This window comes from Apiospora hydei, assembly GCF_038363865.1.
Source record: "Apiospora hydei strain CBS 114990 chromosome Unknown utg000004l_segment0_segment0, whole genome shotgun sequence".
Lineage (NCBI taxonomy): Eukaryota > Fungi > Ascomycota > Sordariomycetes > Amphisphaeriales > Apiosporaceae > Apiospora > Apiospora hydei.
Genome location: NW_027117363.1, coordinates 7516632 through 7541585, shown reverse-complemented (window position 1 = coordinate 7541585; position 24954 = coordinate 7516632). Strand labels below are relative to the sequence as shown.

Below are 24954 nucleotides of genomic sequence, written 5' to 3'. Positions count from 1 at the left end.
AACCAGCCATTATAATCACTATAGCAAAACGAATAGTACTTAACACGGGGACTTCGAATGCTTTCAATGCCGGATATCTAATATAAAACCAGTCGATAACGTCTATCAACAGAAAAAACCGCCGGCGGCCAGATCAACCTTCCTTCACGATCAGTCCACAGTCAAGACACCCTTGGCTGACCCTTACCTTTACCGCCTGTACCGACAGTTCACCGAGCGTAAACATAGATCCCTACCTGGGATTCGTCATCCTTCGGCGCTGGGGAGCAATACAGGGCAAACACCCCAACTGCCGGACCTTTGGAGGAAACCAGTCCTTCGCCGAGAAACTGCGACAAGCCATCGGTACTCGAGAGGCGAAGATGGCGTCCTCAAACCCCTCATCCAGAACATTTACGACCCTGGCGGTCCCTGACAGCATGAGCCGAAAGGTGCAAGTAACCGGTAAAGGGACACCGAACCTTACAACCATCGTCAAGCAGTACTTCCCCGACATGCCTCGAGAGCCTGCGCAGAAATCCACCATTGCCTTCGCGTTCGACATCGATGGAGTCTTGGTAAAGGGCAAAGAGCCCCTCCCGGGCGCTAGCGAGACCATACGCCTACTCCAGAGGCTGAAGATTCCCTACATCTTCCTCACCAATGGTGGGGGTCTAACGGAGAAGGACCATGCCGCCAAGGTCAGCGCCCGCCTCGACGTCGACATCGACCCCGACCAGTTCGTCCAGTCTCACAGTCCCTTTCATGATCTAGTGCCCATATACCGCAATAGGAGGATCCTGGTCGTCGGTGGCGAGGGCAACCAGATCAGGAACGTCGCCGAGGCGTACGGTTTCAACGACGTGGTCACCTCTTCTGATCTCTTTGTCGAGTGGAAGAATTGTCACCCATTTCCCGAGCTGACCGCACAGCATCACAGCGCCCATGGCCGCCCGACACCGGACCTCAGAACGAAGGAAATCGCAGCCATCCTGGTCTGGTCATCGTCGAGAGACTGGTGCATAGACTTGCAAGTCATGCACGACCTGCTCCTGTCGTGCGGCGGGGTCTTTGGCAAGAAGTCGTCCAAGGCAGGAGACGTGGAGCTCCCCAACAACGGCTATCTCCAGGATAACCAGCCCAAGCTGTACTTCTCCAACCCGGATTTTAATTGGGTTACGGAGTACCACCAGCCGCGGTTCGCGCAGGGCGCATTCCGCGAGTGTCTCGAGGGCCTCTGGCGTTACTCGACTAAAGGAGAGGCCAAACTCGAGTGCACAAGCATTGGCAAGCCCAGCGAAACCACGTATACGTACGGCGAGAGGATGCTGAAGGCATTCCACGAAAAGATGTACCGGAGCCAGAACATGGAGGACGGCAGCGGCGGCGGAGGCCCTCCCGCGATCAAGACTGTCTATATGATCGGCGACAACCCCGACAGCGACATTGTTGGCGCGAACACGTATAAGTCGCGTATGGGGGCCGTCTGGAATAGTATCCTCGTGGAGACCGGAGTGTACCAAGCTGGTACAGAGCCAAGCCATCAACCGACATACCACGCCAAGAATGTTGCCGATGCCGTTCGGCTGGCCCTGGACAAGGAGGGGTACGGCGACAGCTTGGGGAAGCGCATTTGGATGAGAGTAATCCAAGGCAAGGAGGTATACGACAACGAGGGACGTGCCAACAAGGGCGACGGCGACAACAGCTGCAACAAGAAAAAGCGGGTTCTCCAGGATCGAATCAACACAGCCGAGTCCATCGAAGCCATGCTGCCTCAATTCGGGAAGCTCAAGTTGCCTGCTCGTTAAGGCACGCGACGACGACGCCGTCCAGGAACCTGGAGGACATGTCTGTCTACCCACCCGAGCTGTATAGTTAGACTTATTTCATTTGTCGCAGGAAAGCAAGACGCATAGCTAGATACGATACCCAAGTGCTTTCAGACGTTTCAGAAACACTGCACATACTGCCAATTGCTACCAGCAATTTGGTCGATAGATATTCCGTCGATAGTTAGATATAGATATCCCATAATCGATTGCCCCAGATCACGTAGAAGCTGTTCTGGGGGATTTACCCTACCGACCTACCTACCTAGTCGTACTGTAGATCTCGGAAAAGTGTGTGATCTGGTCCCCCAACCTGAGCGACGAGACACCAGAAGGGTGGAAGGTGAGATAGCTGACCGCTCCTCCTGATCGAAGCTAGTGCGGAGGTCATGATAGATGATCTACAAGCACGACGTATTGCGGATGGGCCAGGAGGCAAAGAGGATGGCCTGGATGGCAAAAGGACGAGCGGCCGATGCCGTAGAATGGACGGGATCAGTGGCCGCTAATCCGCAAGCAGCTGGTTGTTTGGCCCGGCGTTTCGATTGATCCGTCCGGGCGAGCTGGTATCGCAGAACAGGATGCAGGTGTCGTCGGCCAGGTCCCAAGGATTTTCTTGGTTTTTGACATGTGCGAACCGGCTCGAGTCCCGGCGAAGAGAAGAGGTGTGACGGCACCGCGGGCAGGGATGGTGGGAGGAACCAAGGCTAGCTGATTAGCTCATTAGTGGTGGTAGGCAGGCAGTAATAGGCAATCAAATGGTAGTTTGGCAGTGCAGTGCGTGCACGCGACATGGCAGCAGCACGTTGAATGGCTGGACTGGAGCAAATCAGATTGATATGCATGCATCATGTACCCTAACAATTCACCATCACGGTTAGATTTTCCCCTGCAGCCAGCGACCAGATCTATTTGCTGCCCGTCCGTCAGAAACGACTTGACCTCTGCCTGCTTGACTTGACACTTGACTTGTCCCTTACCTCACATTGATGTGTTCCTTGCTTCCCCACGTGGAGATAACGATAACATACTTGGATGACTGATTCCAGGTCGATCAATCAATCCGATCAATCCATCCATCAGCCAGTATCATATACAGTACCTACAGTAAGTACATCAGCCTGAAAATCAACACCACCAAGATTTGGGGACAAGTGGATGCAGCAGGGAGCGAGCGAGCAAGAGAGCAAGAGACGAAAGAGAGAGAGCTCCTAGCCAGCCAGCCAGCCAACGCCGAGCGAGGCCTTCTTTTCTCTTCAATTCCACCTTCGATCGATTTGTTAGTCCAGCACTTTCCACGATGCTTAATTAATTCCATCATTAATAAGGGATGTTTGGAAAGTAAAAGCCAGAGACGAAGAAGCAGAAGAAGCAGAATCGTCCATTTCCCAACCCCTCCTGCCCATAAAAAAAGCACGCGCCTTGACATCTGGCGGATTGAGGGCGGCACCACAGACAGACGAAGCCAGATACCACCCTACCAATCTCTATCCTTCTCGGCGAACTCAACCCGCGAGAAACCCTTACCACCACCCACTACAGATTCAGCAACTCGCTGTTTCTTGTAATCGCCGGACCACCATCTCCCATCCTCGACGACGCCCGGCGAGTCAGACTCCCCATCTCGCCCAAACCCTGCCAACCCACAACCCAACCACTTGGCCGGCAGAAAACCCCCCAAGCCATCGTCAGCTGTCCGACTCCACATACAAAAAAAGAATCCCTCTTTCCAGCCCTGGCCAGACGCCTCGCTAGCTCGGGGCGGCAGCAGCCACCACCAACGCGCCGATGTGGTGGTTTCTCCGTATCATCTTCAGCTCCGTCTTCCTGCTGACTATCGTCCTGTCCATCCCCATCTCCTTCGATGTCGGCGGTCGCGATAGCGGGCTGGTCTACAGCCTGTCCCTCTTCCTCTTCTACGTCCTCTACAGCGCCCTGAAGCTCATCACCCCCGACAAGTCGCGCTTCCGATGGTCCATCTCCATGGTCATCCAGTCCTCCCAGTGGATCGTCATCCCGGGCCTGCTCATCTGGTCCCTGCACCGCTTCGCCGTTGACGCAAACAACACCGACTGGGTCACTAGGACCGTCTGGGCCCTCGGCGGCAGGAAACAGCACCACACCTGGACAGAATACTTCTTTGGCGATGGCGGCATTGTGGAGGACTTGACCATCGGGGCATGGGACTCGACCCTGCGGTACTCGAGCCCCGTCTTCCAGATGTTGGAGGGCTTTTGCACGCTCTTGGTCATCCAGGCAGCAGGACAAATAACCAGATGGATCGTCAACCGGGGTAGGAGTGATACTTGGGTCGTACGTATTGGTTCTCTCTCTTTCTCCTTGGCTGCGCGCTGTCCCACCCAAAGCTACGGATGCTAACCATCTGTGAACAGCTTATACTCTTGATATTCTCGGCATCTGTCATCGCCAGCTCCGTCTACTTCCTCTGGCGTGTGGCCTTGTTCCCACAAGTCAACAACATCGATGCCGTTATGATCGGGGTGACAGTGACGACAGCCTTCTTCCTATGCGCCATAGGCATCGGGACTGGGCGAGGGAATCCCGTCGAATCTTCGCTCCTTTTCGCCTATGTCGTCCTCTGCGTGTACCAAATCTTTACGGACTACGTGCAGTCTCCGGAGGCGGCGGCAGCGGCTGCCGAACAAGAATCAAGCCAGGCCGACTTCCCACCATTGCCGCCAATCATCATGGCGAGTTATTCGACTATTATGCACATGCTGGGCTCTCTGCCCTCGGCGGTCTTCTCATCCCTCAGCTTCCTCCACGCCGCCTTCCAGACGATTGCGCCTTCTGTCATGATCTCTCTCACGTACCGGATCATTGTGTTTTACTGTGCGACCCGTATTATCCCCGCAGTGAGGGAGTCGGGTGCGCGAGCACTGATGGACGAACCGTCTTTGGACGACTCGGACGGAGCAAACCGACTGTTAGGATTTCTTTCCTGGTTCTCGCCATCGATTCTCATTGCCGTATATACAAGCTTGTTGCTTCAGCACTTTTCCACCAACGGGGACGAGGGATGGACACTTAAGGACGGCGATGCCGGGGGTAATGTTTGGCGATGGGTAAACGTGTCTACCACCATGGCGTTATACGCAATCGAACTCTACCTAGGCCATGATGATGACGATGGCGGTGTTGTCAGTCATTGGAAGTCAGATTAAGACTTGGGAGCGTCTTAGCAGCAGTGGAGAGGGAGTTTGGCCGAGGGATGCGACGAGACAGGCTTCAAAGGAGATAGCCAGTATGATCGCAACTTGGCTAACTGGTGGGGTGGACTCGATTCATGGGAAGAGCTGGCAGAGAGGAGTGGATTACCCGAAACGGGCAATTGGCATATAATTTTTTTCACTATCCATCATCGCAGTGTGTCTTCAGCAATCACACAGCGGCAGCACAGCAGGGTAGTAACGGTTTGGCGAAACCTGGGCCCACCGGTAGTTGGCGTTACGGATTAGGGCAGTATACCATTGAATGAAGATTGTTTTCGTTTGTTACGTTTGCTTCCTGGCTTCTTCGTGTTTGCTTGTTTTCTTCTTGGCACGGTGAAAGCAGTCATTATCGTCTACCTGGTATGTCCTCCTGTGACCGTTAGACTCAAAGTGACTACCAGGTTGGAAGATAAATGTTCCGCTCTATATCCAAACTCTACATGGAGTTAAAACCGCGCCCCGGAGCTTGACCTAAGTCAACCGGAGAAAGCCCCAGTGAGTGGAACTACAATAAGATAATACCTAATGCTTTCAGTTGTATTGTTCTTCGGGGTACCTGTCAATCCAAGCGATTCTTTATTATCTCGAGATTTTCTGCAGTTTCTGCGGAGCTGAATTCGACACTCGTACTCGAAAAGTTGGTTTCTTGTATAATAAATACACCATTAGAGCTGCTTGGACAGTTCTCAACAGATCGCCAACATCAACATTCTACAGTCAGAATGGAGACCGAAGAAGAACCCATCCCTTCGGTGCCCTCAAGCCCGGAGATCAAGTGTGAGCCACTGGACGAGGACTTCGATTGTATAATGCCACTGGGAACAGCTCAGGCTGCTGCTGTTCACGGCCTTGCACCTCAACAAGGCACCGCGGTAGACAGTCCCGTATATCTAAAACAGCACTCAGGGCACCATGAAAACCTGGCACCGTTCACTAATGCTGTGTTCCGGCCACATCTCGCAGGTCCGCCGGGGAGCCCGTTGATGTTCAGAGTGCCGGCCTCCTCTACTGCCCAGCAGCTGCAACCGGGGCGACCATGGTCTCCAGCTGCACCTGTGGCAGGACCATCAGAGCATGCGCGAGAAATAGCATTCTTTCATGAGACCTTGAGGCAGCTTGACCCATGCGAGGCCACTCCGCCTCCCTTCATTCACATCATGGCCAAGGCCTCCATGCGTGATCCTGAGATAGCGATGAACATCGAGCGACGCCGCGTACAGAAGTCACCAAATCCCACGTCCCAGGCCCTCGAAGTGCCAGTGAGTTGTAACCGACCACCGAACATGCAGCCTAATGGTCTGCCGTATCCTCAACTTGATTTACAACGACCGTACGACGTACCTCAAACACCACCTCGGTCTCAGCACACCTCAACCTTCAACTCAACCTTGGGCTTCACCTCGGTCTCACGCCATGCCTTATTCGCAGACCACCTTGCAACATCAGTCTGCAACCCAGGCTACACCTCAGCTTGTACCACAGCCTGCAAATGAACCAAGTATCGCAGGATCTCAGACCATGCATACTCAGAATTCATGCAATCCGACCGACTACTACAGCAATTTCACGCAAGCTGCCCAACAGAAGGACAGCGTATGGGACAACGTCCAACATGTTGCCAACAGTCAAGTCAGCGCAGAGGGCGATTCCCGTGGTGAGAAAGATGTAGCCAACAAGAACACTTACGGAGAGCTGGACATATCTCACGGCGTATCTGATCAATTAGCCAGCGACGTTCTCGAGAAAGCCACCACACAGCCAGATTCACCAGCCCAACAGAACGACTTTCATCCTAAGCCGCTACAGATAATTTCTCCACCCCGGTCTCGAGGACGCGGGACACCTTTTGTGGCTTCTTCTGGCGCTCCAGTCGGATCTTCACCCGCGGCCCCTGAGGTTGCCCCTAACACTTTAGGAACCAGACCCTTCCCAATTACGCCGCCGATTCCAACGCCAATTGCAGAAGGCCATGATGAGCCTTTCAGCATGCGAAAGGATGCGCCCGTGGACTTCACGTGGATGGTCGACCAAGCGGAGGCCGAGCTGGGTCGGACCGGCAAGTACGACCACGACACGCCGACGCGGCGGCGGTCCCGGGCGGTCCTGGCCGCCAGCCAGATCGGGCGGCTCCTGAAGAATCTGGACGGCAAGATGGGCAGGCACACGTCGTTCCGCAACCGCGTGCACATCCTGACGGTGATGCGGGAGATCATCCAGGCCGTGCTGGAGACGCCGACGAGGAGGACGACTTCCTCCGACGCCGGCGACGAGGCGCAGACGTACCTGGCGCACTACCAGGCCCTGTTCCTCGCGGCCGTCGACAAGATGACGCCGAGTCAGAGGGACAGGCTCAAGATCCTCGAGGGCGGGCTGTGGATGCGGGAGCTGCTGGACACGGCGAGGCTTGCGGAGTGGATGGGGGTGTCTGAGGACTTGGAGCAGGCTATTATCCGGATCGACTGCTAGGAGTAGTTGGTTCGGAAAGAAAGGCCTCTCTTGCTGATGAATTTGGGTGCCACGGGGAATGGGCATACAATCTGGAGAATGGGGGAGGGAAGTAGGGGTCGTTCTGGGAGTTTGGTTGATCTGTGATGATACCACCTTGCCTATTTTTTGCGGACTTAGGCTTTTATCGATTTGTAATCGGTTGCACTGGACTTTGGAGACAATTCCATTAAGACCAGCTGCCTGCCTGCTTTTGTTTAGTTCCGGGGTGTGTGATAGGGGGCAGTTGCTCGATAGGAGCGCGGTGGGATCCGATGTTCATCTTCTCGATAGCTGACACACGGCGTTGGCATGGTCCAATGAAAAGTCGGCCGGAAGCCGCGCCCCCTAGGTTATCATCCTTGCCCCGAGACCCAAGTATATAGGAGCTACTTCTCCCCCCTTCGCTCAATGCCAAAACTATTCCCACACTCGCTTTCCCCATATGTGTCTAGACGTGAGGATCGCACCAATGTTTGTCGGCTTGTGTGCTACCCACCCCATCTAAACACCACTAAATTCTTTTGGCATTTTCTTCACTCCTGGCGTCATTACTCCTTATTCGTATTCCTCTTCTGCCCAACATTGGTGTTTCGGGCATTATCCTGGAACTTCTCGTAGATCAAGCTGGTTCTCCTAGGTAAGAATTTCCCCGCTTCCCCAGTTGATTCTCCATCCGCCCTCGGCCTAATCCCTCACCCGTCCCGAAGAAAACGAAAAGGAGATTAAAAAGATTAACCACAAAAGCAATAGATTCAAAGTAAACAGACAGTGAAGATAGCAGCAACCATGGCAATCCTCGCACAGATCCAGGCGATCCTGCTGAGCCTCATCAACCCGTGGCAGTTCATGTTCCTCGCGGCCTCCTGGTTCCCCGGCACCGTCGTTCGCCTGGTTCGGGACGGCAAGTTCGGCGTGCTGCTCTCGCCGTCCCGGCTGAAGGAGGCCTGGTTCAGCAACTTCTGGGACTGGTTCGCGCCCAACCTCCGGCTCAACGCGGGCGTGCGCGTCCTCCCACTGCTCGAGGGCCGCACCACCGGCGGCCGCGTCGTGGACGAGCCCGTCGGCCCGGGCATCGGCGGCACCATCATCGAGATTGGCGCCGGCAGCGGGAACTGGGTCGACGTCTTCTCGGACAAGCCACCGGAGAAGCAGGGAGCTGCCATCGGCAGCAGTGGCATTGAGGCAGTAGAGACGTTGGGAACAGCTACTACTACTCAGCGAGGAGGCGAGAATCCTCAGAAGAAGAAGAAGAGCGCGCGCGAGCCCGTCACGCGCGTCTACGGCGTCGAGCCCAACCGCGACCAGCACGCGGCCCTGCGCCGCAAGATCAAGGCGGCCGGGCTCGAGGGCGTCTACGAGATCGTGCCCGTGGGCATCGAGCACCTCGACGACCCGGCCCGGTGTGACGGCCGGGTCGAGAAGGGCAGCGTCGACTGCATCGTCTCCGTCCTCTGCCTCTGCAGCATCCCGGAGCCGCGCGAGAACCTGCGCGAGCTGTACGGCTACCTCAAGAAGGGCGGGCGCTGGTACGTCTACGAGCACGTCCGCCGGGACGAGGGCTGGGGGATGCGGACGTATCAAGGTGAGTTTTGTTTTTATTTTCTGTTCTTTGCTATGTCCTGTGCCTTTTTCTTCGATCGGCCGTATCACCCCCAACTTCTTGGGGACAAAAACCAACAAGAGAAGCAAACCCCTCCTTTTCTATCTTGTCGTCTTCTGCGCAGCTCGTTATACAGGGAGCAATCTTGCTAATATGTTCGTCTCTGTTTCTTTTTGGCTATAGCTTTCGTGAACTTGTTCTGGCCTCATTTCCTTGGTGGTTGTCAATTGTGCCGGCCGACTGAGCAGTGGCTGCGCGAGGCCGGGCCGTGGGAGAAAATCGATGTCGGCCATCCTCAGGACGAGGAGTGGCATCACACCCTGCCTCATATCCTGGGCGTCTTCACCAAGTGATTTGCATCCCTATATACATTTAGACTTGTATAGATACTTGCATGGTAGACAACCATAAGTCTTTGATATTTGGTCGATAAGGTATCTACCCAGCCAAAGCCGCTTGCCGCAGCGCATAGAAAAAGCCTGATATATTTGGTACGGTCAATAGAACAGTGTTATCAAAATATTCAATGATTCGATTAATTCTTGATATGTGACGGTTCACCTTGCTTGAGGAATTCCTGCGTGGATAGTAAAGTACTCAAAGTGTGATAACGAATTCATAATCAAGCAATAAGCATTCAGGGCTTGGTGGTGTAGTTGGTTATCACGTCAGTCTAACACACTGAAGGTCCTGGGATCGAGCCCCAGCCGAGTCAAGAATTTCTCTTTTTGCTGTCATCGCATCCACTTTCGCATTGTCCTCTGGATATCATATATCCAGTATCTTTTTTTTTTTTTGCGCAATATGGAGTTACAGGAGGCAGCGTACGGGACTGTGCATCATCCTTTTGCAGCTTCATCTACAAGATCGGCACTTCCAGGCAACCAGGAAAAAGTCTTCTTGGCACATGACGTCCAAAATCTCGATGAAGCACGGCATATGCACTTTACCGACCTATCATCTATCATCTACAAATCCGGCTGCGACGGATCAATATATCGTGGCCAGGACCATTCAGCAGTTGCATTCGGTGAAGGCTCGGTCTCCCCCCGCCATCTTTCCCGCCTCGCTGCTATACGCCAGACTGCCAGGTCTGCCCCCTCCCCAAACAACCTGGTAGGCTAGACACATTTTCCATCCCCTTTCGTTGCTGGCTTTGCTGCCTAGGCACTTCAGGTGAGTATCTGGATATGCCTGCATGCCGGCAGTTGGTGCGTTGTCAGCCCAGGGATCTCCGAATTCTAAAAAGGGTGCCCCAGGGCGTTGCCAATCCCCCGCCCGCATTGCCTGTTTCAGTGAAACTGAGCTGTTGTGACTGGACGCCACGGCGGCAACCGTCCTTGTTTTTCCCTCCCCTTTCGTAGAACTGTCACCTCGTTGGCGGCAGATCGTGGTATGATCTCATACGACAACAGCAACAACAACGTCGCTCTTTTTGACTCTGGCTCTGGCTGCTTGCTGGACTTGCTGCTGCGTCTTCTTCCTCTTTCCCCCAGACCGCCCGCCCAATGCACGCCAAGCCAAGGCAGCTGAGCTGGCATGAAACCCGATCGCGAGATTGCCTTTTCGCCGAGCCTACTTTCGCTGGAAGCATCGATGGTCACCACACCACACCCCCTTTGCTAATAAATCAGAAAAGCAGTCCTAGTCCTGGCCTGCTGTGCCCACTAGACATGGTTTGTTTCGCCCAGTTGCCCTGTTCCTTTTTCGTCGTTGGTCTCGATGCTGTTCCATGGTAACACCATCTCTGGGAATGAAATGACTGGCTGCGGTGGCATGCTTTTCTTGCAGGTTTGCTTTGTTACAGGTTGGCTCAGACTGGTATCCCGAACACCTCACTTACTAGGTATTCTTCTTTCTGCCTTGCTGTTGGTTGGGCTGTAATGGCACTGCGTCATGGCTGTTCACGCGATGTGTTGTTGCCAATTAATGGCCGGGCGAATAAATACCAATTGTATTGCCGGGCCTGTCTCCTTTCGAAACATTGCAGATTCCTCTTACTTTTTACTTCCACATATCCATAAACCAAGATATATAAGTGACAGCCGCTCTTCGTATCGCATATAGTGCATCTATTGCAGTTGGCTCAGCAAGCCAGTAATATTCGCAAGAACAACAACAACATCCAAAAAAGACTTTTCAGGCAATCCACCGCCAAGATGATCTTGACCGACCTCGTTGGCATGATCCTCCGCCTGGCGGAGCTGGCCTTTGCGGCCATCGTCGCCGGCATCAACGGACACTACCTCCACCGGGTCCAGGGCGTCGACAGTTGGAGCCTGGGCCGGTTCATCTACACCGAAGTCGTGGCCGGCATCGCCATCTTCCTCGCGCTCATCTGGCTCTTCCCCTTTAGCGGCGCCTTTGTGCACTGGCCCGTCGACATTGTCATCTCCATCTGCTGGTTCGTCGCCTTTGGCCTGATCGTCAATGTAAGTCTCTCCCTCCCTCTCTCCTTTCGGGGCCCCTGTGGTTGTCTGGGATAGCTGTCATATTGATGCTAACACGACATAGCTCATCGGCGACTCGTGCGGCTACGTCTTCGACTGGGGCGGTTTCGCGTTCCGCGGCGTCAACCAGTGCGGTAACTGGAAGGCGGTCATCGCCTTCAGCTTCCTGTCGGCCATCTGCTGGCTCGTCTCCGCCATCATCGGCATCATCTGGGTGCGCGACCACGAGCGCCGCGCCTACCGACGCCGCACGTGGGGCCGCTCTCGTGTCTAAACGACAGGCCGCCGCCGCCGCCAACCCAGCCAATGCAGCAGCATCCTGCCACCGAGAGAAAGCAGCAATCTCGCTGCGATGGTCGGGCTTTTGGTGGCTCGGCCTGACGGCGGTTTGCTTCATAGCACCACCATATACCTCAAAGCTATACCACGACACGTTTCCAACATTCACGAATAAAAACGACAACAAGATGTGTCTTCATATATCTTTTATTCGTTTCTCTATCACGATATTGGCGAGAGGGGGTTAATGACCGAGCGAGCATTGGATTTTGTTTCGGGACGTTCCTTGTTGAAAATTTTATGCACGATGACTTACGAAATTGATACCCTGTATTGCCGGTATATACCACACACTCAAGATACCTCAACTGGCGTTAATTGATGGCTTTCAACTCCCCACAATGCAATAATCATTACTCTGATGAACTTGACTATATGCTGATAGTCAGTTGAATGTATATGATTTTTAATGGGCTTGCAAGAGTAGTGGCCTCCGTCGTTTGTCAGTGCGAGCTATCGTCAATATCTGTATGTGTCTAAGCAGTAGAGGCTCGTCTTGAGCAACAGGTACTACCAAATGTTCTCTACGCCTTTGATTACTAACAATAGAGACTTGCTGTGCAGTATTCTGGGCTATTTCTTGCCGTTAGCCGCCCAACCGGTCCCTAGAACTTTAGGTATGCTTCCACAGCACATCACTTGCCGCCAAACGCAGGATACGTCATTTTCGCCAACGCCTACTCCACGACAAAAAGTGATGGTGGGCAAGTTTTGGAAAACCCGAGACACAGTCACCCTGACTGACAGGTTGTACGCAATTTTAACTTTTGGCGGAGAGACGTCCGAGGTACGAAAGTCCAGCAGCGACCTGCAAGACTGACATCATGTTTCTTTTCTCCGCGTTGAGGAGTTGAAGTTGTACGACGGACGATATGAGTAAATCGTGTGTCTGCCAAGCGCCATTGAGCCAACACCCCTCCTGTTCGGGACGGCTATGGGTTACATCCGTGAAATCCGACATCCATCTATGTACATAACATCTGCAAATTTCAGCGATGGAGGGGGTGATCGGGATACTAGGAATGCGACATACGGCTTGCTGGAATAGAGCCAAAAAGCAAGCATGTTGCAGTCGGCGATGTGGCTAGGGACGGGACGCCACACGGTGCAAGGGTGCCAATCTGTGCTGAGCGTTTGCTGCATAGCCACAATATTCTTGGCAAGGGAATGGGAAAGTAGGAAAAACCTGGCAGTCGATGACCGCATTGTGGTGGGTCTTCCCGTAAGGCGCGTCAGCTGCACATGGCCAAGGGGTGACGCCACAAGCTAGCAGGCAGCGTTGCTGCTGTTCTCGTGCTGTACGACTGCATACTTTCCGGGATACCAATGAGCGGGCATCGGGACTGCAATACATTTGCACATTCGCCGCACTGATGCATGTACCTGCCTTGTTGAATCTAGGTACTCCATGGACCTCCTAGTGCCGTCTAGCCGGACGTCCAGAGGGGGACGCGCAAGCCACACACCATCGTCGATCTGGGAAGGGGCAATGGTTGGGCGCCTGCTGTACGTCACGCCAGCGGGTAATTCAATCCACTCCTCACGGTCGTTTCTTGATCCAGGTCCCCACCCGCGACGATGTTCCTGGAGAAGATCGCGGAGTTCTAGGCCCTCCCTCCTCGATTAGCCTAACATTGAAGCAACCAACCAGCACGCCGGCCTTTGCTTTCTCGCTAACCTTTGCGCTGAACAGCAGTTTCCTGGAAAACAGCAAGCTTGCAGGGTACCTAGCTTCACCAGCTGCCGCCACCAAAAGCCTAATTGCTCTGTAAACAGCAGATGCTGTTTGCTGTGCTGCATGCTTGCCTGGCCCTAAAACGCCGACAGCAAAGAAGATTGGTTTCCGCCATCTCTTCACGCTGGTTTTCCGTGTCTCGCTTTTCATACAGGTCCCTTTTGTCGTATCTACCTTTGTGATAGAGCTAGCTGATTGAAGGCGGCTTTATTACCCCTCACTAGGTTAAGTTGTAGTCACTGGCGATGAAGCTACATCCCTTGTAGGTATCCATCCAATTTTGAGCCGCAACTAACATGATGGGTTTGTCTGAATGAACCCCACAGCTGCCAGGTTTCAGGACGGCTGCAGTTCGATTTGGCTAGTAGCCTTATCAACGTCACCGCCACAGCTCCAAGTAGTGCTTGGTGTCTCACTATGACGCGGGCTGCGCATGGCCCAGTTTCCAGTTTCCCCAGCGCCCAAGCCCAGCCAAGCTAGAGGCTACCTTCCTAGCGGAACGTGGGAGCTACTTCCTCTTTACTGGACCTCTTCCTGTTGCAAGTCACAGAATCTGCCAACTGGCGGGGGCGGGGTCGAGAAGAGAGAAGAAGGTTCGGGACTGTCGACAAGAGTCTGGCCAGTCAGAACCGGGGGACCCCTTCCGGACAAAACGCACCGGGCGATATTCTCATCTGCATGGCCCAAACAGGAAACCATGGCCCAGCATCATTGAGACTTATGACGACGATTTGATCTAAGCCGACCCCCTTTGCTCTGTCCGACAGCCTGGCCTTGGAAGTAGCATGTTTGTAGCATGGGCATGTTGGGGTTTGTACGATCTGGATTACTGAGGGAGAGCTGGGAAACGCGGGCCCCAGGTAGTCCAGGCACGAGCAATCCCATCGCAAACATTGCATGCCCGTCAGATCGAGATTTCCACAATGATGCAACAGCCAAACCAAGGCACAGAGGGAGAGGCCTCAAGCACATCGACAGTCTCTCTCACCACTACATATACGACACTTGATCCCCCCTTCAGCATCATTCTTCTCTCATCATTATCATACACACTCACACAACAACATTTGATACCCAATCCTACAAACCAAACACTACTCTAATACCCATTTACCAATTACTACTACTCAACCACAACAAACACAACCACCCATCATGTCTTCCATCATCAACAAGGTCAAGGACGCTGTTAAGGGCGACAAGCACCACGAGCAGCCTGAGGGCACCCACGGAACCCATGATAGCAGGGCGGCCAACGCTGCCGACCCCAGAATCGACTCAGACCGTGACCACCGTGCCAACCCTGCCGGCACGACAACAGGTCACTCTACTACCGGCACCGGTGTCGGCCACTCGACTGCCGGAGGTGTTGGACACTCAACAACCACTGGCACGGGTGTTGGCCACACGACCGGCGGCACATACAACGAGGGTCCCCACAGCTCTTCGACAGCCAATAAGGTAGACCCCAGAATCGACAGCGACCGCTCCGGTACCCACGCTGGCAACCTGGCCGGTCAAGGCTACACCACTGGCTCGGGGGCTGAGGGAGTCCACGGCCCTCATTCTGGCCGTGTTGCCAACGCCGCCGACCCTCGTGTCGACTCAGACCGTGATGCTAGCCGCACTGTTGGCAACACCTACGGCTCATCCGGCACTGCCGGTACCGTTCCCCACTCCGGTGCCCACGGCACTGGTATGGACACTCACGGCACTGGCCTGACCGGTACCACCGGTAACACACACGGCACACATACAGGTACTACTGGTGGCATGACTGGCAGCGGTCTGACCGGTAGCCACGGCAACACGGGCATGACCGGTACCCACGGTACCTCGGGCATGACCGGTACCCACGGTACCTCGGGCATGACCGGTACCCACGGTACCTCAGGCATGACTGGTAGCAACACCCACGACACTTCGGGCCTGACTGGTTCCAACCACGGAAACACACACGGCGCAGGCATGACAGGAGCTGCAGCAGGCATGACAGGCGCCCAACACACTGGCCACCAGCAGTCAGGCATGACAGCTCCTGGAAGTGGACTGACTGGCGCTTCGGGACACCAGGCATACAACACGGGAGAAGGTGTGCATGGATCTCATGGAAACAAGGTTGCCAACGCGGCAGACCCTCGCATTGACTCGGACAGAGACCATCGGGCTGCTCCTGGCGGAAAGGGAACCTCGCATGTAGGATCAGGGCCAGGTCCGGCTGCGAACACCGCAGGACCTCACGGAAGTGACATGATGAACAAGGTCGACCCCCGCGTGGACAGCGATTTGGATGGCAGCAAGACTATTGGAAACAAGACCTACCAGTCGTAAGACGATTCCGACATCCTCGAATTACTTCCACGTGCTGATCGAGTACGTCTAGGACTGGCCACAAAGACCCTCATGATGCTGCTCAGGTTCCCCCCTCAGTGATGCAGAAGCATGTTGGAGGACCTGTTCTGGAGCATGATGACCACGCTCATGACCGTGAGCGACGTCACTCTACACAGACTCATCAGGAGAAGCACAGTGGCATTTAAATACTCTGTGGCATGAAACGGAAAATTGATTAATAGCTTTCCCTCTACGATACCACCTCATTACGATTAATGACAAATAAAGTCTCTTCAATTACCTTCGCCTGCTTGCGAAATGTGATATGACCAAGTTGATTGTGAGCCTGTAACTACTCCCCTGTATTTACCCTGAAGCTTACCCTGAAGCTTACCCTGTAATTACTATCTCCCACGACAGTTCAAGGTAAGGAAAATCCTCCAAATCATCCTTGTTTGTGACATGTAACGAGAATTGATTTCCATCTGATATCCCAGCTCTTCCCACCATGCTTTTGCTGTAAATGATTAATCATGATTTCATCCATCCTTGCTTCTCCCATCCCAGCTGCCGTCTGGCGGCTTTCTTCGGACCAGTAACTCTGCATCATCCACTTCCGCACCATGTCAAATGACTCGACGAAGTATCCGGCGCTGTAAACATGGCTGGTATGTTCCAGCGTCTCGATGTGGATATCGTTAAACGTGTGCAAGGAGGACGACGCAAGCTTGGCGCGGATGCCGGCCGGGTCGATCCACTGGTTCAGCCCGTGCACGGCCATGGGCACCCTGTCAGGCATCAAGGGGGCAGCAGCGGCGGCTGCATTGTCGGCGAACGGGAGCGCGGCGAAGGCGCTGCGCATGTCGGGGATCCAGCCCGTGTTGTCGTGGGTCCAGACGGTGAAGGCGAGGGTGCCGTTGGGGCGGAGGAGGCGGTAGGCTTCTGTGTTCAGGTGGAGGGAAGGGTTAGCGGGGACGGTGGACAGAGTTTGAAAGAAGAATAGGGAAATGAGAGAGAAGATAAGGAGGACACATACCTCGAAGCGCGACGTCGGGTTTGGGGATGATGTGCATGGCGAAGTTGATGACGACGTGGGAGAAGGAGGTGGATGGTAGGCCTGTGTCCTGTGAGCACAAATGGCAAGGTTAGTTGGGCTTGTTTCTGGTATTTGTGTTGAGCAACTTGATAGGATATACGAGATGCCCCTATTCCCAGGTTCCGGGGTCTAAGGCAAGGTAAAGGTAGGTTGAATAGGGGTAGCTTGTATATTTTCCGGACACATGTAAGTAAACGCAACGCCATGGTATCTAGATCGAACAGAGCCGGTATTGTAACGTTGGACGACGTTCGTGTCGCAATTCCTGTCTCCGTGGTGGCCGAAGAAAACAAACGTACCTGCGCATCCACAACCGCCGTCTCGACCGCCCCCTTCCACCCGTCCGTCTCAGCCCGCCACTTGATAATGTCGACCAGATTCGCGTTGAGGTCGGCGCAGACGAAGCGGCTCTCGCGCAGCACGGCGGGCGACGCCTGTTTCTGCAGCAGGCCCGTGATGAGCCCCATGCCGCACGCGTTGTCGAACAGCGCGAAGGGCTCGTCTCTTCCTTCTTGCTTGTCCTTTGGGACAACGCCGTCGCCGTCGTCAACTGGCGGTAGGAGTCCCGCCTGCGCGAGGAGCCGCTCGCCGGGGACGGCCATGACGCGGTCCATGGCGTGGATCAGGGCGCGCTTGGCGTCGTGGTTCTCGGCCGTGACGGGCACGCTGCGGAACTGCACTTGCAGGTTCTCGGCGAGGTTGTTGTTATTGTCCGTTGTGGGCGGTGCCATTTTGGCGGCGGTGGTGGTGGTTGTGATGAGGCGTCTATCTGAACGAGTGATTGGTAAGGGGGTTCTCGTGTGTATGGCATACAACACCAGGGGCCGGTGGTGTAGGGAAAGGGGCAGGATAGCTGACGAGCCAATTGGGGGATGCGAATCATGAAAAACGACAAGGAGCGGCGATGAATATTACTGCTAGCTACTCTTTGCTCTTCACCACTCTATCGTCAAGAATCGCCTTGTCCTTATATACATAGATAAATTCCCAGATACAAAGAAAGACACCGACTATGTATAAGTATCCGCAAAGTCTCCGGTGACCCCCATACAGACAGTATAATGTCTCCGATGGGATGAATCAGAGCTGCGCCGCAAATTTCCCAATGTAGAACTTACTAGATTTCGCACCATCGTTGACAATGAAGAGGCTCACTGTGTTCGAGCAAGGTAGCCTCAAGTGTCATGGTTGCACTTCACTGATAGATCACCGGCCAGCTTCAGCATAAGAACACAAGAGGTATATAGATAGTTGTAAAAGACTCATGTCTGAAAAGAAGAGAAAGAAAACAAGCCGATCCCACCTCTATCAAAGGCTTCGCTACTCTAGGAAAAATTCATAAATCGTGACATGTCGTGCACACATAGTCATCCATAAATGCCCCCCTCCAACACTTCTTCCATCCACCTATTTCAAGGAAATCAAACGCGATATTGATCATCACCACGATGCCGCCTACGCCTCGTGCGTCTTGGTCTTTCCGGTTCGTCCTCCGACTCATCCTTTGCATCCTCCACCGCCCCCCTTACACCGCCGCTCTTGGGTAGATTAGAGATGACGTTGCCTAATATCCCTAAAAGTCCCGACTTTCCCTCGAGGAGACTTCCGACGCTCTCCGCCATCCGATTGACCATCTCAGCATCGCTCCCACCAACACCCCATGCGCCTTGTATTTGCGTCCCCCTGTCTTGCGGACGGTACTCGAAGTTGCCTTCTCTCGTCGTCCACCGGCGTGGATCATCAGGTTCCAACGGGCGACCCGAGGTATCGAAACGGTCAGGCAATACTTCTACATCGTTCCCCTCCGATGAGGGGTCCTTGTCTTGTCTTCTCCCACGTCGATGGGTTAAAGAACGGTCCGAAGAGGAATCTGAGTCGGAACGCTGCTCCTGAGAATCATGGAGTTTTCGCAAAGTCTGGCTGGATTGTGGAGACAGGGGTATAAATGAGACGGATTTGCTCCTTGAACGTGGTGCAGGTGGTGCCGCAGGCTCCGAGTCAACGGAGGAGGATCTGCTCAAAGGTCGAGATCGACGTGATCGGCGGCGACGGGGCTTTAAACCATCTAGTATACTAAGTTAGATTCACGAATGTGCCAAATGGGTGGAGGGGCAGTGAGATGAAATGTGAAATCAGTTACGAGTAACACGGGGGAACATCACACCTTGTGCAGTAGCTCCGCTAGGGTCGGGGGGCAGTACGAGGGGAATGGTTTAAATTGTCACTGCGACTCACCGACTCTGGTGCATTAGGGGGATACGGGTTGCGCGATCCTCCGGGTGGAGGAGGCCCAGGTGGTGGTGGGTAATCCGCCGGGTTGTAGACGGGGTGAGGCGGGTAGGCGTTGACGTTCATCTGCGACGGGTTGGGCTGCTGAGTGAAACCCGCGGGCCCAGGTGGCGGTCCCGGTGGCCCTGGCGAAGGAGCACCTGAGTATGGGTGAGGGTAGCCACCCGATGCAGTAGGCGGCGAAGGAGGTGCCTCAGGATCGTATTCGTAGGGGTAATAGCCACCGGCGTCGGCTTCTTCCTCATAGCCTGATATCATGGTTAGTTCACATACTCTCAAAACAACAAGCCGGGTGGAGCTTACGCTGTCGTTGACGTTCGCGGGACCGCCGATTCCGTCTGCGCGACTCCCTCCGGACAGCCTCCTCGGCCGCCGCATCCTCGGCCGCCGCATCCTCGTATCGCTCCCGCTCCGCCGATCTCCCTACCGACCTCTCTCGTGGCCGCTCGAGCGACCGCTCGCGCGACCTTTCCTTCTCCTTCTTGACATCATTATACTTCTTCAGCCCAATCGCAGCCGCACTAGCCCCAAGGACACCAGCCGCAGCCTCCCGCAGACGACTCTTGCTTCTCTTTCGCGTGGGCTCCGGATCCGAAACCACAGAGTCCGGTTGATGGCGGCGGCGGCGACGAGGACGCACTTCGCCAGCCGACTCATAACCTGACGGTGGTGACAAGGGATCGTTGCCGTACTCAACGAGGCCTAACTCCCGATTAGCGCCCTCTCGTGTGGTGAAGGACCGGGGCTTTGACCTGCTGCGGCTGCGGCTGTGGCTGCGGCTGCGGCTACGGCTGCGCGATGAGCTGTACCCACGATCTCTGTCGGAGTAGTACTCATCGTCGACTTTCCGCTCACGGGACTCCTTCTTGTCCTTATGGCGTTCCCATAGCTTACTTGCCGCAGCGCCTGTAAGAGATGCGGCCGCAATCTCGGCCCCTGCACCAACAAATGGTCAAACCAACTCCCACAACTCAAGCGTCATCATGATGGATACTTACCTGTTCTGACCTTCGACTTGCTTCGAGATTTGCCTCGTGACTTGCTTCGGTAGTGCTGTACTAACCCAGCAACCGCACTGTGACATCAAATGTTAGACCAATGTTCATATCGTTGAAATACCACGAGAGTTGCCAAGCGACGCTGAATGAACCGGTTGACACCGTCCCCGACAGCTACTCTCAGGAATTGCTTTGCAAACTTACCCAGTGGCCGCAGCAGCCTTTGCCGCACTTGACTTGCTTCGCTTCCTGCTTCGGCTGGTCCGGCTAACTCGACTGACTCGACTAGAAGAGCGAGAGTACTCGTCGTCAGAGTATCGGCGTCTGGCACGACCTCTCGTGGCCTCTTCTTTTTCGATCTTGTTGCTTTGCATATACTTGAGACCGCCAGCGACAGCAAGCGCAGCAGCTCCCTAATGTTTTTGTTAGCATTGAGCTCAATACCGATAAAATGAGGTTTACGTACCAGCGCAAGACCCGTAGTTATTCTTGATCTGGACTTTGACCGTGATCGGTGGCGACGATCATCATAATCATCGTCATCATATCGTTCCTCATAAGCGCTTCGAGCCCGGCGCATGACTTCGGTCCCCAACGCTCCCAGGGCTGCACCGGCCAGTACCTTCTTGCCTCGGTGCTCAGGCAGATCGCCATCTCGATCGCGGCGGCTGGACAGTAATGCTGACAGGCCGGCTCCGGCCAAAGCGCCCTCGGCCAAATGCCGCTTTTTGTGGTGATCCGAGCTGGAACTACGTTCGCGGCGGATGATAGTCCTCTTGACGTAGTAATCCTCATCCTCGGATGGATAATCTCGGCGTCGACGGTCGTACCGCTCCATGGCGTAGTCATCTTCTCGGCGACGGCTATCGTGCTCCTCGCGACGGTAATAGTACTCCTCGGAAGGCTCACGGCGAGCGAGCTGGCGATTGTCCTCTCTAAGTACGATGTATTCCGGTTCGGGGCGCCTGTTCTCAATGATTACGGGAGGTGGTGCCGCGGCTTCTTGGACGATAATTTGCTGAGGCTCCGGGGCTTTCTGGCGGATGACGATCGGTTGAGGGGGCGGGTCCGCTGGAGTATAATACTCGGTCTCCTTGGTGTATCGCTCGATCGCGCCTGGGTGATCGTGGTGGCTATAATGATCGTGATCGTGATCCCGCTCTACGTGCTTTTCGATTCTCATGTCGTCTACGTGGTCGCCGGACCTGCGCTCGATATGCTTCTCTATGCGGACATCTTCGTGGTCGTCCCAAGGCATCCGAGATTGACGGTCCCAGTAATTGCGCGGCTGGTCTCGCTCGATAGTCTCGCGGGACTCACGGACGATTGTGGTGTTATCGCGATCGCGGCGGTCGGGTTCTCGAATGTAATCCGTTTCTCTCTCCCAGTATCGGTCGTGGTCACGGTGGCCGGGGTCGTCGTGTTCGAGTCTGGTCTCTACGACACGGCGCTCGCGCTCCACAGGAGGGTCGAAAGCGGACCGGGGTCGCTCGGGCAGATAAGTCTTTTCGGTTCGGCGATCGACCTCCACAAGGTCCCCAGAAGTACGACCGGCATGGGAACGGGAGTCGCGGAAGTCGTCCCGCACAGAGTACCTGGATCGTCGATCATCGTCCACTTCGTCGTACCGGTCGACTCGTTCGACACGGGATGTAGAACTGCCGCCGGCGCCGACCTTGTACCGCCGGACTGTTGTGCTCTTGTATTTTTCCTCGTCCGACGAAGGAGGGTCGTCTTTGCGCGAGTACCGGTAGTCTCTCTCATAATACGACGACATCTTGCAGCGTCGTGACGCGGGGCCTGCGAGGGACCGCCAAGATTTGCCACAGATAAGTGCGCACCCTGCAAAACAGTACGAATAAAGCGAAAATTAGGACTGGAGAGCGAAACACGGGAAACAACAGCAAACAGGCGCTTTGAAACCAAACAGGCTGGCGGAAAGCAGGATATATCTGGAACAGAGGCCCGGTGATGTGGTGTGGTATAGTAGACAGACAGACGATTTGGAATGGGCTGGAAGAGGGAGCGGGGGATGAGATAGTATGTCATGCAGCGGCCGGAGTTGGCGGGGCTGGTTGGGCAGAATGGTAAGCCTTAAGCCTCTCTTCCCCCATCCACACTGCCACTACTTACACTACTGTACCAAGACCACGGGACGGGCTGGCGGCTGTTCTTCAGGTTGTCCAGGTTGTTCAGGTTTGCCTGCCCTTCAATTCGGCGATGACAGCGTGAGACGAGAAGGGGGCAATGTGACTGAAAAAACTGCCAGCCTGGCCCAAGCCGGGCGATTTCTTGTGCATTGGTATATATGTACATGTACGTAACCTAGCATTTAGGATTTGATATACAAAAGGACCAAGCACCGGCCGTAGTCAAGTGCGTGTTTTGATGACTGCTGGTTGCCATCGACTACCTACATACATGTAGGTAAGTATACTACATACTTGGGCAATCTTGACTGCCATAGATTGACCGGCTTCAAGTTACTTGGTTCTTTCTCTCTTCCCTTGCACGCACCCCGCCGAATTTCTCCCCCATTCTGTATGCAAGACAAGGTGGCAGGCATGGCAAACAACGCAGTATATCATTCACGGCATCTGCATGGCCATATTCGTGGGTGCCATGTGTTTTATCAAATGACTACTGACCATGTACGCCGGCCCCAAGATTGAGCATCATGGGCTCAAAGCAACGGGAATGGAACCCATTTCGTCGTACAGCCCCCCTTGCGGTGTGAGATGATATGGCGGCAGACGGGCAACAAGAGTGGGAGAGGGAGAGCTGAGAGAAACTAGCCGGATGATAGCGACCACCTGCACCCCACTTGATGAGCCGACATCCATATTCTAGAAGAAGAAATCTGACAATGTGCAGAAGTGATGATTGGTCGAGTCTCGGGCATTGTCCCGCATGTGATTCTCATAGCCTGCATTTTGATTCTAATGAGATCCGGTTCTAGACATGAACTCGATTCTGCCATGTCTGCGCTCGAGAACGAAAGAAAGAAAAAAGCTGGCAAGCAAGAATAGCGAAAAAGCGCAGCGGATATCCTTGTAGCCTGGGCAGCGAACTTGATTATGTCGTCATACTTCCGCTGTAGTGGCCTTGGCGGGTGCTTAGAGAATACCTGTTCCACCAGCTTTTCCTACCACTTACCAAATTTGCAAGTGTTGTGCGGCCTCTACTACCTGCCTAGGTCGTACAGCTAAGTGCGCTTGCATTTATTGCTACCTGCCCTGCAGCAGGAGTGCAGATACGGATGGCCGTGGGAAGTTGGAGAATCGATGGGAAAAACAAGGAACTCCGTTGGGTTCGGACAGCTTCTTCTTTTTCTACCACCTACTTCCGCCTGGCGTTGCTGCTGAGCCCAATTTTTGGTCGTATTGAGCGCCTTGGCGGCATCCAAGCATTCGTAAGCTGGTGGGAACGACTAGCTTGGAGCTTGGAGAGGCTTGCTGGCGGCTGGCGGCTGGTTGGGAGGTCGGGTGTCAGTTGGACACCCAAAACCAAAACTACACCCAGCACGCTGAGCCAGTAACTGGCCTCCCGTTTGAACTCGTTCTGACTTGTTACATAAGAAAGGAAAATGATTTGCTCTAATTTCCTGACATCTAGACGCCGGCTTCGATGCATGCTTGAGACCCCTTTTAGACGACCTGGAAGACAAACGAGATTAGCTTATGTCATTCTTAATTTTCTTTCCGCGCTGTATCGTGATCGCAAGAACACAGCCAGCAGCAGCAGCAGGCCGATTCCGAATGACTGTATCCCCAGACCAGATCACCTTGAATGAACCCAAGCAACGACTGGTATCTGTAGTACGACAAGTAGCGGGAAAACATGTTTTGTCTCCTACCGTGCCTCCGTAAATACTGGCTTCTTGGTAAAGATGGCACCACCCGCAATAGCGGAAGTTTACATCAATGCATCAATGGATGGGCCTAGCTAGTTGCAAACAACGCATAGGTACAAGTATTGTAGTTAGTTGCGCGGTAACAGCAGACCTTATTTGATGGGCAGCAGCACTTGATCGATTAAGCTTTCATCCACTGTCCTAACATATGGATTCCCCGTTGCCGTATTAATCTTGCTTGGGTTTACTAATATTTCCATTTAAAGAATGGAAGGGTGATGCTATTTTGACACTCGGGACGGGGGTTGATGATACCTGTTGCTGGGCATGCACTTGAGCATGGGTACGGATTGATCGCCAAGGATGTAGCTTCGAGATCAAGCATTCGAAAGGAACATGTGCCTCCCGGTTGCGCCTTGGAATAAACTGGGTCGGAAATGGGCCTTATGACGACTGCCGCATCCACTTGCTATAAAAACATGTAACTATCCCGCCCCACGATCTCTCAAGGAATGGAGGAAGGCACTCGGCTCGAGCTTCAGCAGAGGAGTTGGAACCCCAGCTATTGAGGCATGGCCAACCTACGGTGTGTGGTGTGTACAGAGGTGGGAGCTGCTGTGGGAGCCTGGCGTCATTGGCAAGGGGGTAATCCGGGCGAATGCAGCATCAGATCAAGGTCGCCTGGCGACTGTCTGGCATCGCCGCAGCGGGCGACCTGTATTTGAAACA

At 54.2% G+C, this 24954-nt stretch overlaps 8 protein-coding genes across 8 annotated transcripts; 6 read left to right on the top strand and 2 right to left on the bottom strand.

The window, feature by feature from the left end:
- Positions 1–362: 362 nt before the first annotated feature.
- Positions 363–1790, top strand: PG997_004885 (uncharacterized protein; the record flags this gene model as incomplete). The annotated part of the gene is made up of 1 exon (XM_066809200.1): positions 363–1790. One exon carries the CDS (start codon positions 363–365, stop codon positions 1788–1790), a length of 1428 nt encoding a protein of 475 aa, XP_066672818.1.
- A 1776-nt stretch (positions 1791–3566) lies between these two features.
- Positions 3567–4996, top strand: PG997_004884 (uncharacterized protein; the record flags this gene model as incomplete). Its single annotated transcript, XM_066809199.1, has 2 exons — positions 3567–4124; positions 4205–4996. Coding segments are annotated over 2 exons (1350 nt in total), but the record flags the coding sequence as incomplete, so codon positions are not given.
- A 770-nt stretch (positions 4997–5766) lies between these two features.
- PG997_004883 (uncharacterized protein) lies at positions 5767–7510 on the top strand (the record flags this gene model as incomplete). Its single annotated transcript, XM_066809198.1, has 2 exons — positions 5767–6303; positions 6491–7510. The coding sequence occupies 2 exons, from the start codon at positions 5767–5769 to the stop codon at positions 7508–7510; spliced, it is 1557 nt and encodes a 518-aa protein (XP_066672816.1).
- An 807-nt stretch (positions 7511–8317) lies between these two features.
- Positions 8318–9484, top strand: PG997_004882 (S-adenosyl-L-methionine-dependent methyltransferase; the record flags this gene model as incomplete). Its single annotated transcript, XM_066809197.1, has 2 exons — positions 8318–9113; positions 9315–9484. The coding sequence occupies 2 exons, from the start codon at positions 8318–8320 to the stop codon at positions 9482–9484; spliced, it is 966 nt and encodes a 321-aa protein (XP_066672815.1).
- Positions 9485–11290: 1806 nt separating this feature from the next.
- On the top strand, positions 11291–11855 carry PG997_004881 (uncharacterized protein; the record flags this gene model as incomplete). The annotated part of the gene is made up of 2 exons (XM_066809196.1): positions 11291–11563; positions 11646–11855. The coding sequence occupies 2 exons, from the start codon at positions 11291–11293 to the stop codon at positions 11853–11855; spliced, it is 483 nt and encodes a 160-aa protein (XP_066672814.1).
- A 2955-nt stretch (positions 11856–14810) lies between these two features.
- PG997_004880 (uncharacterized protein) lies at positions 14811–15986 on the top strand (the record flags this gene model as incomplete). Its single annotated transcript, XM_066809195.1, has 1 exon — positions 14811–15986. The coding sequence occupies one exon, from the start codon at positions 14811–14813 to the stop codon at positions 15984–15986; it is 1176 nt and encodes a 391-aa protein (XP_066672813.1).
- Positions 15987–16434: 448 nt separating this feature from the next.
- PG997_004879 (uncharacterized protein) lies at positions 16435–17816 on the bottom strand (the record flags this gene model as incomplete). The annotated part of the gene is made up of 3 exons (XM_066809194.1): positions 16435–16931; positions 17026–17113; positions 17385–17816. 3 exons carry the CDS (start codon positions 17814–17816, stop codon positions 16435–16437), a joined length of 1017 nt encoding a protein of 338 aa, XP_066672812.1.
- A 690-nt stretch (positions 17817–18506) lies between these two features.
- On the bottom strand, positions 18507–22149 carry PG997_004878 (uncharacterized protein; the record flags this gene model as incomplete). Its single annotated transcript, XM_066809193.1, has 6 exons — positions 18507–19139; positions 19321–19622; positions 19678–20310; positions 20373–20449; positions 20577–20785; positions 20839–22149. 6 exons carry the CDS (start codon positions 22147–22149, stop codon positions 18507–18509), a joined length of 3165 nt encoding a protein of 1054 aa, XP_066672811.1.
- Positions 22150–24954: the final 2805 nt, after the last annotated feature.